Consider the following 18,766-nt stretch of genomic DNA (forward strand, 5'->3'; position numbering starts at 1 on the left):
CCAGCAACTGCACTACTAGGTATTTATCCAAAGGATACAAAAATAGTGATTCGAAGGGGCACATGCACCCCAATGTTTATAGCCGCAATGGCCACAATAGCCAAAATATGGAAAGACCCCAGATGTCCACTGGCTGATGAATGGATAAAGTAGATGTGGTATATAAATACAATGGAATATTACACAGCCATTAAAAAGAATGAAATCTTGCCATTTGCAATGATGTGGAGGGTATTATGCTAAGTGAAATAAGTTAGGTAGAAAAAGACAAATACCGTAAGATTTCACTCTTGTGTGGAATTTAAGAAACAAAACTGATGAACACAGGGAAAGGGAAGAAAAAATAAAATAAGATAAAAACAGAGAGGGAGGCAAACCATAAGAGACTCTTAACTATAGAGAACAAACTGTTGCTGGAGCAGAGGTGGGTGGGGAGATGCGGTAATTGGGTGATGGACGTTAAGGAGGGCACTTGACAAAATGAGCACTGGGTGTTACACGCAATTGATGAAGCACTAAATTCTACCCCTGAAACCAATAATACACTCTATGTTAACTAACTTGAATTTAAATAAAAATTTTTAGAAAATTCTGATGCTTAGGCTCTCGCCGTGGAACCCAGAGAGGAGTAGTTGGTAAAGCTGCTTTCAATTTGTAACCACAGGTGAGACCCACTGTGCTAGAACTCTCCCTCAGCTGTGTGCCGTTGTATTACTTTTCTCACTTATGCATATTCAGATATAAAAGAATAATATTATCTCTAATGGCTTCCAAAAAAGTGAAATAATCTTAGAATAAAAAAGAAAATCCTTCTCTCTCTTCCTCAGATTTACTGAGAAAGCAGTTAAATCTCCTTGAGCTGAGGAGAATCAATAGCTATTTAATAAATGCCAGTTGACTACAGAAGTCCTAAAAAGCTTGGAAGGTAATCGTTGAATTAATTGCTTTAGAGAAGAAGCAATAATAAAATCTAAGGGGGCTGCCAAATGTCTTTGCCAACTAAATAGGTTGATACTAAATGAAGAATCCTGTGTTTCCCTTGCACTTCTTTGGCTAAAATCCACCCTTTGGGTTACTGCCCTCCCACTTGTCATTTCTGCTTTTATTTATAAGATCCTATATTCTCTTCTCTAAGAGACTGCACACCAACTTCCATTGATCATGGTCCACCTGAGCCTAATGAGTCGAAGTATTAATTTTTTTATAATAGACTTTATTTTTTTAAAGCAGTTTTAGGTTTACAGAAGAAGTAAGCAAAAAGAGTTCCCCTGTGCCCTATCTCCCACTTCAGTTTCCCCTATGAACCTCTCACGTTAGCGTTCACTTGTCATGACTGATGAGCCAACACTGATACGCTACTATTAACTGAAGTCCATAGTAACATTAGGGTTCACTCTTTGCGTTGTACAGAAAAGAACAGTTTTTAATTGGCCTCTAGTGACCATGTATTCCGTTGATACTGCATTACATCATCTTTATAATAAGTAACAACCTATCCCCAACACTAAAACTAAAGATTTCCCTGCAATTTCTCAATGTCTCCATGTGATCTTTACCCTGGGCAGGTAGGGGGGAGTTGGAAAGCAAGACTGAAAGAGGAAGAACTAGCTTATTATGACCTCTTCATCAAGACTGATTTACTGGAACGTGAACTCTAGGGGAAGTTCTAACAAAGTGATACATATGGTGTCAGGAGGGCATATGCTCTGGGAAGAAGTCTGAACAGGTGAAAAAGATATCAAGAGAATGCACAAGGGTAGTCGTTTCAACCTGCCTGGCACAGCACATAGTCAGGAAGGAGTGCTCCATGCCAAAAGGAAAAGAAAGGGACTTCTTGGTTTAATGGACTTCATTAGGATTTCTCTAGCTACTGAGAGAATGCGGCTGCTACAAATGCAGCGAGGACAGGACCCAGAATGTTCTAACCTTTTTTTTTGGGGGGGGGGGGGTAGAAAAGAAAAAGAAAATACAGAAGGACTCCAGAGGGTTCAAAGCCAGCTGTCAGCGTCTCTCCTACACCCTAGAGGCATGTCCCCCGATACTCCCAGGGCTCCCTGAATCTGCACGTGTTCCCCGAGCCCAGAAGCTGCCACCGCGTCACCTCCCAGTGAGCTGCCTGCGTATGTGATACATATCAGCGCTCGATGTACACGAAGGAAGAGGCCCCTGGTTAACGTGGCTATTCCTGCCCACCCATAGGGGCATTCTCCTATCACGGCCAAGTCCACCGCTGAAATTGTCTAACACTTTTCAAATGCTCTTTTATTTCCAGCCAGCTACATATGGCCAATGAGACCGGCCTGACAGAGCCAAAGCAGGGCTGTCCCTCGGCCAGCTGGCAGCAGGTATGCCTACAATCTGTGGCAATGAAGACGGCGCTTGAGTGAAGCGGGCACCTTCCCCAGGAGGACTCCTTGGAGCCAACTGAGCACCTCGGCCCCAGCAGCAGATGCTCTTTAAGGCCCCCTGTCTGCCTACAGCCAGAGCACCAGCCTCCAGAGGCAGTGAATTCAAAGCACTAATGTTATTCCTGCTTTAGTTATTTATTTCAGTTCTTGCCTATCACATTCGATGGTTCTCCCTTCAGAGTCACAGGTTATCCTTTGAACTGGCGCAATTTTTTTTTTTTTTAAAGAGTTTATTAGAGAGAGAGAGACACAGCACGAGCGGGGAGGGGGAGGGGCAGAGAGAGAAGCAGACTCCCCCTGCTGAACAGGGAGCCTGATGTAGGGCTGGATCCCAGGACCCTGAGATCATGACCCAAGCCGACAGCAGACACTTAACCGACTGAGCCACCCAGGTGCCCCTGAACTAGCGCAATTTAACACTGAAGAGTAAACACAAAACAAAAAAAGGGCATTTCCACTTGAATATTAACATAGGTACTTGGACTGATTTGAGATGGCGATAACTCAATGGTTGTGAGGGACTCTTTCCTTTAGACAGAAACTAATATTCACTTACCCTCCCATCTTGCAGTCCCCAGTCCCACCTTTCCAGGCTCTCACATACTTCGGATTGGCCCACAGGGACACTGGCTTAAAGGTTCCACTTGAAAAATAAGGTCCCACTGGGCTCAAGATTACAAAGAGCAGGGCTTTGGTAGGCTTCTTGACTCCAAGAGAAGGCTGCAATAGAGTAAAAGTACACACAACTGTTAATTTAAATGTAGACACCAGTCTTCGAGTCTAGAATAGATCTGTAACTATCTCCCAGAGGCGCTGTCTAAAGCACAGGAGCTGTTCCTTCTCAAGCTGAGTTACACAAAGCCAGATGGTCTTTCAAGAAGAAAACACAAAGAAAGGAGTGCTGAGGATTCATCTTGCTTTGCCTTCTGAGTTATGATTTTAGGGGAAAAGCAAATTTGTCACAATTTTTTGTGAGCAGGGCAAGAGGAGAAATATATTTTTGACAACCAGCTATACAACACCTTGCATTGATTGGGAATTGAAAAAGGGAAGAACCCAGACATGATCTTCGGCTTTGGAGAGGAAATGCAATATTTGCTTTTCTAACTTCCCCTTCTGTGTTCACAGATTACTAACCACTTCACGACATGCCAGGGCCTCCCGCAGGTGGCGAGTACAGGTGAGTGTGTCATTACTACGCCCCCCGGTCACAGACAGCAGACAGCAAGAGCGGAGCGCCACTAGAGGCAAAGATACCAGATGACATCAATATTCCCCCAAAAAGCCAGAGGATGAATGACAACGACAGAACATGGTCTTTCCCCACAAACACTGGGAAGTCATAAGCCAACCATGCAAAACTGTGTTGTCTCCAGCACAAAACAGCTCTAAGTAATTACTCAGTTGTTTACTAAGGAGGAAAACTGAAAGACTGAAAGCTTTGAGGGTTGTGTATTACAAAAGCAAAAAAAGGCCACTGCGCTATTCTATGTGATTCAAGACCATCAGGAATAAGAAAACAAGTCCAGGACTATTACAATGACCGTCTCAGGATATAAAGTGCTTATGTCCAGTCTTCAGCAGAGTCCTGTCTGACTAGATGGTGGTAAGAGTCTGTCATGGTAAGAATAAGAAGAGACTCAATGACAGCTGATTGTGTGCCTTTTGTTTTGTTTGATGAACTGGCTAAAGTGGGTCTGGGGATTTTTTTTTTTTTTTTCTGAATTTCATTCTATCTCCCCTCTACTACCTATTGGCTCAAGGCCCTCACTCACTGCTTATGCCCATATCATCAAAAATCAGTTAGGTAAAATATTCATGGGCATAAAAAATGTATTTGTATATGTGTACATTGATGCCATCTGAAAGGCACGCAACCCTCAGAAAATGGGAAGATGATTCCATTTGCATTCCATGGAACATGAGACCAAGAAAGGCTTGGATGGCCAGAGTCAGCAAGAAACAACAGGTTTTGGTTTTTTACTTGTTTGGATTTGTTCTTAGTTGGGGCTAAACAAGACTCCCCTACCAGTAAAGAGTGAAAAGCCTTAAAGCTTCATTTGCCTTTTTTTTTTTTTAAATTTCATTGTTTGGGAGAAAAAACTTCAGAATAATAATACTTACCTGTCTTTCTTCCCAGCTTTGATAAAAATTGACTAACTTATCTCTACACTTTTATGAACCCTATTAGTTAAGTAAATACAATGATTCTTTTTATCAGAGGAACTCTGAAGCTTAATACTTAAAAAGGAAATGTTCCCGGGCCCTCATATTGAGTAATAAAGAGAAGCTTCCCAACATAACTTAGATATCCAATCTGCAGCACAAAGCCTCAGTAGTTTATCTAGCTTCTAAGTTTCTGAATAAAATAGCTTATTTGTGGACAAACTGATAAGCATTTTATTAGATACCACACAAATGTCTGGACTTTTTTCACTCTAAACTCATGTATTTTTCACAACCTGCATTATACTAAAAGCAATAACTTATCATCATGGAAATTTTGTTGTGGGATAAATTTCATCTTATTCATTTCCTTCCCCTGACTTTGACAGGTAAACTTGCATTTACTCCACTAGGTGGTGGTATAGAGAGCACAGATGGAAAAACGGAATAATCTTATGCATTAAATCTCTTTCTGGAAGAAAAAAAAAATCAATAAACCTTTAAGTAACACTTATTCTTAGCAAGCAGATAAATTATAGATGAGAAGTTTTCAATGCTGAGAGATAATATGTTTATGTGTACTAACATTTTATTTTCTGAAATTTAAGCAAAGCCAACTCATGTTTTTTTTACAAGTATTTCAAGTACTAGTGTCGATCACAGTTTGGCCACCTTCATCCTTAAATGATTACTTATATCGATCGTCTTCTCATGAAAAGAACTCTGTGACTTTACTGCAAATGGTCAGACTGCTTCAAGAGTGAAAATAAATAAAAGGTAACTGGGAGGAGCTTGGGAACTGGGTCTGTTTCTAGCCTCAGGAACCATTATCTGTTTTGTCTTAATTCTCCCTTCTATTCTGGAAAGCAATTTAAATTCTGTGCTACTGCTACAATTAAGAGCAACTTCTTCTATAATATTAATTAAATGCTAGGAAACATACTTCTATGATGACCTGGTCAGGCTTCTGTTCAAATAAAGCAAAAGCCACATAAATAAAGAGAAAATATGAACACCTGATAAATTGTGTAAATGTTTCAATAAGTCTCATTTCCTTATGAACTTTTTTTATTCTTTTTTCTAGTTTCCTGGATTATTTCATTATATATTGAAGAGGGCTTTAAAAAAAAATAAAAGTCATGGGAAATGAGGAATATAAAATCTCACAGATGCAAATTATATAACTTCTCAAGGGACCATACTGACTTAAGTTGAAATTCTTATGTGTACAAAAAAAATACTCATCTTACTTTATATTATACCTCACAAATACATATATAAAGGTATTAAGTACCTGTATGTTTTGCACAAAATAACAAGACACTTGGGTGTGATGGAAAATAAAGTGATGTATTCCAGTGAAAATCACCACTTCTGAGTCAGTTAGAAAATTAGTGTATAAAAAGGCAGAATTTCAGAGGTTATGTGAACGATGGCAGGAAGTGTCCCAAGAGTTGAGAAAGGTACTAGTCCTTGTTGTGGTATGGGAGGTAGAGAAGCACAGCAGAAAGTAATTCTGTTTAAGCAAGACAAATATGGGACAGAAGAAATAAGATAACTGGGAACAACAGGAACATTTTTTCAAAAAGAGTGGCATGACTTTTTTTTTTTTTTTTTAACTCCAAGAAGAGCCTAATTTGTTTTAGAGGGGAAAACAGTAAAGAATATTGGACTGAGGGGTGCTATAAGAGATATGGAGAGGACCAGGGGTCCACGCAAGGCCTTGAGTGTGTGAGTTACAAAATGGAGGGATAACAAATTCATGCAGTTTTTGTAGGAAAAACTAGTTGGTTTGGTGAATGATTTAAAAACCCTCAATAATTATACAGTTTTTGTTTTCTAAGACATTTCACAGTTAATGCCCCATCTAATCCAACAAGCCAGGAAGTTAAGGGTTATAACTGTTTTTACGTTGAAGAAACTGAGGCTCCAGGGGCGCCTGGGTGGCTCAGTTGGTTAAGCGACTGCCTTCGGCTCAGGTCATGATCCTGGAGTCCCGGGATCGAGTCCCGCATCGGGCTCCCTGCTCGGCAGGGAGTCTGCTTCTCCCTCTGACCTTCCCCCCTCTCATGTGCTCTCTCTCTCTCTCACTCTCTCAAATAAATGAATAAATAAAATCTTTTAAAAAAATAAATAAAAAAAGAAACTGAGGCTCCAAACAAATGATTTGCCCAAGGTCTCAGTTATTAAGCTCTAGATCTTTTACTCTTAATCCAGACCTCTTTTTATAATATCAAAGTTTAAAACAATAAGTGAAGTACACAAGATTTCTTGCTCTGGAAAGAGTTCAAGCCAGGGCGTCACTTCCTGCTACCTCAGCCTTCAGCACGGCCCTCACACTCTATATAGGCACCTCATGCTCAAACCTCCTCAATTTCCTGCCTCTACATGTTTTCCTGAACTACTCTCCCTACCTGGAACACTCTCCCCCTCCCCTGTTATGGACTGAAACGTGTCTACCCCCAATTTGAAGCCCCAACCCCCAGTGTGACTACATTTGGAGCTAAGGCTTTTAAGGAGGTCATTACAGTCAAATGAGGTCGAGAAAAGGTGAGGCCCTAAATCCAACAGGGCTGGTGTCCTTCCAAGAACTGGAAGAGACATTAGACCATGAGCTCTGCACTCCCTCTCCAACCCACTCCCTCCACACACACACAGAAGGCTCTGTGAGGACACAGCGAGGTGGATGTCTATGGGGAGACCTTACCAGAAACTAATCCTGCTGGCACTTTGATCTTGGACTTCCAGATCATCTCCAGAACTGTGAGAAAATTAAATTCTAGTGTTTAAGACATTCAATCTGGTATGCTGTTATGGCAGCCAGAGCCGACTAAGACATCCCCTCTCTTTCCTAAGTAATACAAACCCTTCGATCTCAATTTAAATGTCATTTCAGAAAACGAGCCCTTCACAAAGTTAGGTACTTGTGTTACATGCTATTACAACACCCTGCACTTCTGTCCATTTAGATAAAATGTCCATCACACTCACTTACAAATAGCTCTTTAATTCTCTACCTCTAGCTAATCTGCACACTCGGTGAAGGGCAAGGCCATCTTCGTCCCCTAAAGAGCACTGTGCCTTGTTATACCAGGTTTACTATATATCTGTTGAATGACTCTTCATCTTCTAAGAAGTTGTTTATAGAAAGGAGCTCTGAAAACAACCTAGATGATTTGTTTGCCATATTTGAACTACTGATGCTAATCCTCCTATGTTGCATTGACACCAAAGAGAAAATGTTCCTTTGTCCCCTGCCTTATTTCCTTTAGTGCTGACCTCGAAACTAACAGAATTCATATGTAGACATTCAAAGAATACCATGAGGGAAGCTAAAGTCCAGAAGTTTCTGAGGCTTGCTATAAAATGGGTAGGGGAATCTCAGGCCTGTTCAAAGAGAAAGATAGTATATATTTAACACTTGACAAAAAGAAGGCTAGCATTCTTTTTTAGTTTTTAAATAAGAATGAACTTAAAATTTAGAAAGCACAGAGTTAAAAGAAAACTTAAGGGGAAAAGAACACCTACCTAAGGTTACATAAATGCAGTGATAGTGACTGCTTATAGCATCAGTGTAAGGGTTAAATTAGATAAACTGTGGAAAGCACCCAGAACCTCCTCTTTTTCAAGTATCCAACAAACAGCAAGTATTTTTGTTTTTAAAAATACTCATTTAGAACAGTAATAGTGGTATATAAATTCACTATGTACCAATACACAAAGCATGAAGGCAACATTAGAATGAGTGTAGATGGGACCATGGAACTACATTCAACACTCAATGTTGAAATTGTGGAGAATGAGCACTTGGGAAAAAGACAGGATTATTATACCAACATCCCCGGAAATACAGCTTAGTATATTTGAAATCAACCCTACATAAAAATTTTAGCATGGATTATTAAACAACGGGTCAAGAAAACTTAGGGAAGTACCCAGGAAGAGCCAGAATGAGTCACTCTTAGAAAAACCATGCTTCATTTCCCTTTCTGAAATGACTAGATCAGGGGTCAGCAAACTTCAGCCCGCTTCCTGTTTTTTAAAGTCTTATTGGAATACGTGCATTCATGCATATCTGTGTTGCCTATTGAGGTTTTTGTGCCACAAAGGCAGAGATGAGTAGCTGCCTGACTTCACAGGAAAAGTTTGCTGACCCCTTCTCTAGAGGACAGGAAAATGCTACGGAAGCATTTTCCTTGTATCAAGAATGGCCTTAAAACCAGGATCTCTTCACTGACCTAGCCGCAGCGCTCAGACTTTGACTTTGTGATTCCATCAAGTTTGTTTCAATTGACTGGGCCAAGTGCACAATGGGCCTGGAATAGAGAGACACCTTAGACCACCAGCACAGGGAGCTGGCAACTGCAATGAAGATGCTCCCCAAATAGGCAAGTCCCAACCCAGCCCACCAAGTGAGATCCTGAGTGGGCAGGTGCAAGGGAAAGGATGCTACACTCAAGAGAGCCCCAAGAACTGACTATTGGATTTGGCAACATGGAGGTCCATGGTGATCTTGACAAGCATATTTCAGTGGGAGTTGGGGTTGGGGGGGGGTCAAAAGTCTGAATGTTGTGGATTCAAGAAAGAACGAGGGGAAACGAGGTTATGATGGCGAGTATGTACAAATCTTGTGGGGCATTCTGCATCACAGTGGAGCAGAGAAACAGATGCACTCTACTTCTGTCCCCGTCATCTAGTCACATATCACTGCCTGCCTGTACCATCACCCTTAGAAGTTGAACCATGACAGAAGAAGACCTTGGGAAATCTTTTCAATATTTTAACAATCAATTTTCCTTTTCCTCTGGATCATTCCATCAGCTTAGATATATGTCGTAGTATCTCCCATCTAAAACAAACACACTCCCTTTACCACATGTCCCACTCCAGGACAACCATCTCACCAAGGACTTTCATGTTGCCAAATCCAATAGTCAGTTCCTGGGCCCCACCTCCCTGGTCCTGTGGGCAGGATTTGCCACAACTGATCACTGCTTCCATGTCCCTTACTGGCTTCTGGTATACCAAGCCCTCTTGTTTTTCTTTCTACCCTACAGGCTGCTACTTCTCAGACTTCTTAGCTGATTCCTTTTTATCTCCCTTTCTTCTAAATGTTGGCCTGCCCCAGGGCTTAGTCCTCACCTTCTTTTCATCAGTATCTAGATTTCTTAATAACTTCACTTAGACCCTTGACTCTAAAGGCATTATATGTTAAACACTAGAATGTATTACTTAAATTCCAAACTCTTCCCCCGAATTCCAGACTTGTAGATCTGCCCACTTACTTGATAATTTGAGCTTAAGTTACCATGCTCAAAACTGAACTCTAGATTCTAACCATCATTGCTCCAACAAAATACGCAAGAAAAACCTCTTCCCTCACTCTTCCCCATCCCAACAAATGGTCACTATCCAGCTGCTCTGGCCCAAAGGAAAACTTGACCTTTCTTTCATATTCACGTCCAATCCGTCAGAAAATTTTGTGAGTTGCAATAAATATCCTTGAATATATGTCTTGATGTGAACTAGGGGATAGGCCTACAACATAAATTCCTTGAAGGAAGCCTGCATTTTTAAGATTCCCAAATTTAACTGTCTCATTTTATTCAATTTACTAATAATAGTTCTTACGTTTGCTCTATCAACATGACGGGTGATGAACAGGACCCTGGTTGCATAAATTACGCTACCACATTTCATTGATTCTAAGATGTCCATTTCTTCCTCACATTTAATGTGTCTGTAATCCAGACTCAGCATTTTACAATTGCTATTGGCGAAGTAGCACTCATGGAAAAGCTGGCATGGGAAATACCATACATGTTGAGTTTGCCATTTAAAATGTCTTTAAAAAGTTACAGTACGATCTGGCACTGAAAAGAAAAATTACTGAACAGAAAGTGCAAAAACAGGAGCTGGACATATATTTGATGTTAGTCAAACAAATACTCGTAGTAACATGGAACAAGTGCAATTGAGTATTTTCCTGCAATGCAACATCCAGTCTTCTCATGGGACCTCTGGTAGGAAGAAATCCACATAAAGATAAAGCTGTGTTAGTTTTTGTTATTAAGCTACATGCAAAAATAAAAATGCCTATCACAAGCCAAGCGGTGCAAATGATGGCAGGAAGAATTGCAGATGTCCTCTGGAAACACACATTACAAAATAAATAAATAAAAGGATGGTATGATTAATTCATGAATCAGCCAGGATTGTCAGGAAAGTACTGCATCATAGTTTAGCAATGTTTTTCCATTTCAATGCATAAAATAATGGGTGACTTATAATTTATGGCATCCTGTATTCAATTAAGTGATATATATGTACAATGGAATACCTTCCAGCTAAGAGAATGGGTAAAATAGAAGTAGATCCATATGTACTGATGTGGAAGAATCTCTAAGACAAATTGTAAATGCAAAAACAGTAATACAAACAAAATTGTTCATAGTATGCCTGCCATTTATGTAAAAAAGAGACCGAGAGACAAAAACACAAATCTATATATATATATAGAGAGAGAGAGAGAGAGAAAAGGTACAGCTGGGGAGCCAAAAATAGCCTTCTTCTATGGAAACTTAACATATCAACAGCCGGCACTGTAAATCAGGGAAGAAAGGATAGACCACTCAGTAAACAGTAATGGAATAATGTGGTATCCATATGGAGAAAAATAAAATTGAGTCCTTCATACAAAGTTCACTTCCAAATGGATTTCATTTAAATGGAAAAGCAAAACTCTAAAACAGAAGTATGACCTTGGAGTAAGGAAGGTTTCCTTTAAAGCACATAAAAGCCACAAAATACATAGAAAAAAAAATGTAATTACATTAAAAATAAATACTTCTTTTTTAAAAAGATTTATTTATTTATTTTAGAAAGAGGGGGAGGGGCAGAGAATGAGACAGAACCTCAAACAGACTCCGGGCTGAGCACGGAACCCAATGTGGGGCTTGATCCTACAACCCTGAGATCATGACCTGAGCCGAAACCAAGAGTCGGATGCTTAACTGACTGAGCCACCCAGGTGCCCCAATACTGCTGTTTTCTAAAAGATACCAGTAAGAGAGTGAAAAAGCAAGACTAGACACAAAATCAAGCCACAGACTAGAACACTCTTTGCAATACATTTCTCTGACAAAGGATGTGTCACAGAATGGAAAATCAGTACTTGTGAAATATATCCCTGACCAAGGGTTTATACCTAGAATATATACTCTAAAAAAATTAAAAAGACAAATCAATTTTTTTAACGGCAAAAGACTTGCACAGGTACGTCCCCAAAGGATTTTCGATACGCAATAAACATATGAAAAGGTACTCAACATAATTTGTCCTCAGGGTAATAAAAATTAAAACCACACAGAGAAAAAATAAAAATAAATAAAATAAAATAAAATTAAATAAATAAAACCACACAGAGATAAGAAAGCATATATCGGAATGGGTAAAATTAACAAGATACTACCAGTGTTAACAAGGATAGGAAGCAAACAGAATTCTCATACATTGCCGGTGGGAGAATAGACTGGTATAAGCATTCTGGAACTCTGTTTTGCAGTATCTAGTAAAGCAAAACACACGTATATCCTTCTACTCAACTTAACTCCTAAGTAAATAGCAAAGAGAAGCAAGTACATATGTCCATCCTAAGACATGTACAAGGATGTGCACAGCAGCTTTATTTATAATAACTAAAAGTTAGAAATATGCCAATTGTCCATCCATAGTAAAACAATCCCATATTTCAGGGCAGGAGGCAAAAGGAGGAGAAAATAAAGAATGAACTACATAGCGAACCATGGTTAGTTGATTCTGGGGAAGGAAAGGCAATCAACAGAGAAACATATACAAAAGGTTTCAATTGTACTAGTCACTTTCTAATCCCAACTGTACTAGCCATATTAATGTTAACTAGATGTTGTGTGCATAGATTTTAATATTTAATTCTTTTCTTTAAACTGTGTGTGTGTGTGTGAATGTGTGTGTAAAAATCTTTGAGTTTGGAAACCTGAGCAAAGCCACTTTTGTAAAAAGAAGGATAATAGTTAATGTACAAACACATGTATGCAGGTAGAGGTATGACTACGTACACCTCCAGAAGGATATAAGAAAAGCTGGCCACAGGAATTGTTTGGAAGGAGGCAAACTGTGGAACTCTGGATCAGGATGAGAATGGAAAGGAAGCTTCTTTACCCTTATATACCTTTGGTACTATTTGAGTTTGTTGCCAGATAGTTTTCCCTCCTCCAAATCACTCCTTTAACACCCCAGAAAAATACCCTTGTGCACTGTTGGTATGAATGTAAATTGGTGCAGCCACTCTGGAAAACAGTACAGAGACTCCCGGACAAATTAAAAATAGAAATACCATATGATCCAGCGATTCCACTTCTGGGTACTTATCCAAAGAAAACAAAAACACTAACTCAAAAAGATATAAGGAACTCTGTGCTTACTGCACATTATTTACAATAGCCAAGACACAGAATCAACCTAAGTGTCCACTGATAGATGAATGGATAAAGAAAATGTGGTGTATATATATAATGGAATACTACTGAGCCATGAAAAAAGAAGGAATCCAGCCTTGCAAAACATGGATGGACCCCGAGGGCATTATGCTCAGTGAAAATAAGTCAGACAGAGAAACACAAATACTGGATGATATCATTTATATTTAGAATCTAAAACAAAAATGAAAACACACACAAAACAAGCTCATACATGCAGAGAACAGATTGGTGGTTGCCAGAGGCAGGGGCAGGGGGTGGGAGAAATGGGTGAAGGGAATCACAATGTACAAACTTCCAGGTACAAAATAAATCAGTCCTGGGAATGTAACGTACAGCATGGTGACAATAGTTAATAATACTGTACTGTACATTTGAAAGGTGCTAAAAGAGTAAATCTTTCAAGTTCTCATCATAAGAAAAAAAATTTGTAACTATGTATGGTGATGGTTGTTAACCAGACTTATTGTGGTGATCAATTTGCAATATATGCAAGTATTAGATCATTATGCTCTCCACCTGACAGTTAAACCTGAATTAAAAATTTTTTTTTGATTGACTTATTTGTCAGAGAGAGTGAGAGAGCACAAGCAGGGGGAAGGAGAAGCAGGCTCCCCACTGAGCAGGGAGCCTGATACGGGACTCAGTCCCAGAACCCTGGGATCATGACCTGAGCCAAAGGCAGACGCTTAACCCACTAAGCCACCCAGGCTAAAAAATTATTTTATATAAAAATAAAATCCCAGAAACAGATGGGCAAGTTTGCACGTGAGAACTAATATTCCTAAACTTGGAAGTACTGTAACTGAACGTAAGATGTAGGAGTGTGTTATGTAACATGTGTGTGTATTGTATGATAGTGTATGTTATGTAGTACAGAATATATAACATATTATAATATCTGGAGTGATTAGGTCAAATGTAATTCAGAGCAGGAAAGCTGTTAGCTCAGAGAAGGAAAGGAAATAGACACAAGGTGAACTGATATTAGAACAAGATGGGGAAGATCTTAGTGGCCCTGTTATATTTCCACACTAACCACTGTTATTGAGCTACAGCCCATTTCTCCACAGCACGGACCTCCCTCTGTCCATACACATTCATTTCGTGGGTTTCTATTATGAAAAGTGACTGCTGCACCAGACACTGAGCTAGCTCCCTGAGAGCAGAAACGTGGCTTTTGCTCAGCACTGTTTCCCTAAACCCAGCCCCGTGGCAGAGAGGCTAAGAGCACAGGGTTCTTTTTTTTTTTTAAAGATTTTATTTATTTATTTGACAGAGAGAGACGCAGTGAGAGAGGGAACACAAGCAGGGGGATTGGGGGAGGGAGAAGCAGGCTTCCCACCGAGCAGGGAGCCCCATGCAGGGCTCAATCCCAGGACCCTGGGATCATGACCTGAGCCAAAGGCAGACGCTTAACGACTGAGCCACCCAGGCACCCCCAAGAGTGCAGGTTTCTTATTTCATCTCGCTGGGGCTCAGTTTCCTCATCTCTAAAATGACACCAGCAGCTCCTACTCACAGGGCTGTCGTCAGTGCACGGAAAGCACCAAGCACCATGCCTGATACTTAGGAGAGCTTCATAATGCCAGGGGTTGGTGACAGTATCAGACAAGTTACTGTATTTCATCAAAAAGAACCAGGACTTCCCTGAAAAGCAGCAGAACTTTCCTGGATTGCAAAAGTAAGATGGGCCAAGGGCATCTTGCTGGGAAACACTAACTCTTTCAAGAATTCCCTGGGTTGTATATTGTCAAACTGCTCACTGCAGTATTATGTAAGGTAACAGGGGAATGGAATCCCAGTAAGGGAACTGGGACAGGTGTGGCAGGTGTCCGGCATGGAGAACTTTCCAGCACTCAGAAGTGATGGACTGGATATACGTATACACAGTAACCTGCACAGAAACGAAAACAACATGCCTTGGGAAAACGTTCAGAAACAGGAGATCTGTAGAACAAAACCATTTCTAGAAATTAAAATGCCAGGCATACAAAGTAATAAGAGATACTTAAAAACACACACAAACTAAAAGAATATTCATTCAATATATGAGATGATTGATGATTGCCGGGGGGGCGGGGGGGAGGAGATGAGATGAGAGTAGGGAATGAAGATGGAAGGGAATAAGAGCGGGACCTCAGTGCCCATGATGGGAAGTGCCATGAACTGAGAGGTAGTAACCAGCTGCACCACAAGTGCAAGAGTAAAAATGAAGGTAACAACAACAATCATCCCCTGTGGTAATGATGAAATGGACAAGAACAGCCTCATGAGGCTGTCCATTGGTAGGAGTGGACGGTAGCTAATAACAACAAGCTGATTATCACAGGCTACAATCAATGCAAATAAGCTTCAAACTCAAGGTCTGAAGATACTTAGATGGGGCTGTTAATCTGAAGCATGTTAAGAGTTATGTAAATGAGGGCGCCTGGGTGGCTCAGTCGTTAAGCGTCTGCCTTCGGCTCAGGTCATGATCTCAGGGTCCTGGGATCGAGCCCCGCATCGGGCTCCCTGCTCCGCGGGAAGCCTGCTTCTCCCTCTCCCCCCTGCTTGTGTTCCCTCTCTCGCTGTCTCTCTCTCTCAAATAAATAAATAAAATCTTTAAAAAAAAAAAAAGAGTTATGTAAATGAGAATTTAATATTGTTTATAAGCAGTGGAATGAATGAATGAGTGTATATATATATATATGTATATGTGTGTATATCTCAAATAGGATTGCAAAAGAGTACATTAAAAGTGTGGACAAAACACAAGTTACAGGATCACAAATCGCTGCTATACCTAGTTTTCAAATCTTTTCAGATTCTTTCATTTATAGAGGCTAATTGTGAAGAGAAATGATGGTAAGATACAAGATATATAAGTATAAATAAAGGCAGTGAATAAAGGGAATTCTTTTCATGGGAACTGTTATGATTATAGGTTACATTATATGTGTAATATAAAGATTTTACAAGGTGATAAAAGGAAAAGAAAGACATGTCTATGAAATTTATGTCCTTAAGCTCCCTATGCAGTGAACCAGAAAACAAGGAGTGGACCATTTGGCAGCAGGAGTTTTATAAATGCGAGCTCTAATGAAAATGTCATACTGAAAGATTTCCAGAAGTTGTGAATGGGGAAATTGTTTATGTGAAGTGAATGAAAATGTTCTGCACTGTTCAGATTGTGTTCTGTGCATCCGAGCTTGGAATTAACCAAAAGCAGACTGCTTCTCTAGTGGAACTCATCTCCAGAAATTTATTTAGGGGCGCTCTGAATGTAGAAGTATGAGTTAACGGAATATAAGGGATTCCTCACCTTCCACATGAGCCAAGGTCAATCTGTCTAGGCGTACAGCTGAAAAAGCCCAATCTGCTGGTAGCTTGCAGATCTGTGGCATCGTCCTGGGACCTGGTCAAAGTGGCTGAGTGGGCTGACTCTCGACCATCAGACTTGACCCTTCTCCGTGACACGGATTCTCAGCCCTGCTGCTATTCAGTGCTGCCTCATTCCACCATCTCTCCAATTATCTCCAGTGGGATGAGAGGATACTGAGAAAAACTGGAAAAGTGAAAGGCTGAACGCCATGATCACACGGGATTTCAGAATTCATGCTCGTGCCTATTTTGGTATAGATTGAGGTCAAAGCACTTGTACACTTACTAGAATCACTAAGGAAATAAAGCCTGTGTCTGTTTGTTTGTATATTCATATAGCTGTACCTGCTTGGAGTTACTAAATAGAGTGAAGTTGGATAAAACAGATGTTAAAATAGCAAAAGCCAGCTTCTTCAGATGTAAGGCTGTTTGGTATCCAGTATTGAAACTGACAGTCATATAATTTTAACTTCTTGTCTGATAAAGGGAAAATCTAGAAACTGTTCATGTAAATGTTCTTTATTTAAATATTAGGCTTTCAGATTTTATCTTAATTTCCAATGGACACATAATCAGCAGTAGTCTGAAGCACTCTAGCTTTTAGTTTCTCTTTAAGTTTTTAACTACCTCGGGGCGCCTGGGTGGCTCAGTCGTTAAGCGTCTGCCTTCGGGCAGGTCATGACCCCAGGGTCCTGGGCTGGAGCCCCTCGTCGGGCTCCCTGCTCAGCGGGAAGCCTGCTTCTCCCTCTCCCACTCCCCCTGCTTGTGTTCCCTCTCTCGCTGTGTCTCTCTGTCAAATAAATAAATAAAATCTTAAAAAAGAAAGCTGTTAAATAAATATTTCAGAAGATACTAAAGGGATACTGAAATTCTTTTTTTAATGAGAAATCTTTTGGTAACATGAATGACTTTACTCTTTAAACTTTTTACAAGAGGTTTATGTATTAATGTTTAGTATTTTGTTTAATAATATGAACCTTATAGGAAAAAATATATTTTTTTTAATTTTCACCCACTGGCAGCCTAGTATTTTTTATTGGCAAGCTCTACCCACTGGTTATATATTAATAGCTAATTACAAATGTTCCAATAAAATACTATTCTGTTTACTATAATCCTAAATCTAAAAGGATTTTAGCAATGGATCCAATTATTATCAAAGAAGGCTGAAAGACATATGAAGAATTGCATAAAAACATTCATACATAAGTATTACCTATGTAAATTAATAAAAATGAAGGGTCAGTTAATTATAAAACATGTGAAGCAGCAGAATACTTTGCAAACATAATGAAATTCATAAGTTGAGAGTAGAACCACTCTCTTATTACATGGCTGCTACCAAATCATACTGGGCGTGAGAAGGAATAATTAATATTAGACTGTTATATCATGGCCCCTAAAAGTGAAAACAACACCCTGCCCTTGGGATGAAGTTGAGCTTTCAAAGATGTAAATATTTCTACTGGGTGCCAGTTTGCAAACCCAGGAGCAAATAAAGCATTAAAGACTGCTAGACATATACTTAATTCTTTCACAAGGCTTGAGATGGTGATACCCTTGAAAGTAGTTAAGAAATCCTTGGAGAGTTTGTTTAAATGCAGAGTCTCTGATCCTGGCTCCACAGATTTAGATTATTTGGATCTGGACTGGAACTCAATACAGATGAGTTTGTTGTAGAATACTGAATATTCTATACACACAAGGGAGTATCACACCCAAGAAGAGAAACTGGGCACATGAGATCAAGGAGAGGCTGATATCACTTAATAAATTACCCCGACGTATATTTATTTGCTCATTCAAAGAAGTCAAAATACCTCTTGGATCGAAGACCCACTTAATCAATTAATCTAACCATGAAAAGAACATGAAAGAAAAATGTGGATGTTAGCCAGCCGTAGACAAGACCAAAACATCAGGTAACTGATACAGAGGTGAGCCTGCAATTGTTCTGTGAGGCCAGTGACAAGACAGAGCCATCACGAACCCAAGTAACATAAAAAGGCCAGCCAAAGTAGCCACCCCTGATGAAAGAGGCCCAGTAGACCGGAAGCCACTGGGCCTAATCCTCCAGCCAGCACCGCACTTATCAAATGCAGCCACCATGAAAAGACAGTGCATGATAACTTACCAGACTAGATTGTAGAACATCTGTGTGGTGTACAAATGTTTAAATCCATATGGTTTATTGAACATTGTTTGTATTATGCTTGTTTCTGAATTACAGGTGATTGTTTTCTGCCTGTACCTTTAATTAGAAAAGTTCTAGTTGATATAAATATACCAAATACAAATAATGTTGACTTACCA

General features: G+C 39.8%; 1 protein-coding gene across 3 annotated transcripts in view; it reads right to left on the reverse strand.

Moving 5' to 3' along the window:
• BCAT1 (branched chain amino acid transaminase 1) overlaps window positions 1-18,766 on the reverse strand; it is a 68,613-nt gene that overhangs the window by 25,243 nt on the left and 24,604 nt on the right. For all 3 annotated transcript variants that reach the window (XM_032432648.1, XM_032432650.1, XM_032432649.1), the window contains exon 6: window positions 2,965-3,128. In XM_032432648.1, coding sequence (XP_032288539.1) covers window positions 2,965-3,128 — 164 coding nt within the window. The remainder of the gene's footprint in view (window positions 1-2,964; window positions 3,129-18,766) is intronic.

This window comes from Phoca vitulina, unplaced genomic scaffold (assembly GCF_004348235.1).
Source record: "Phoca vitulina isolate PV1807 unplaced genomic scaffold, GSC_HSeal_1.0 scaffold49, whole genome shotgun sequence".
NCBI classification, from domain to species: domain Eukaryota; kingdom Metazoa; phylum Chordata; class Mammalia; order Carnivora; family Phocidae; genus Phoca; species Phoca vitulina.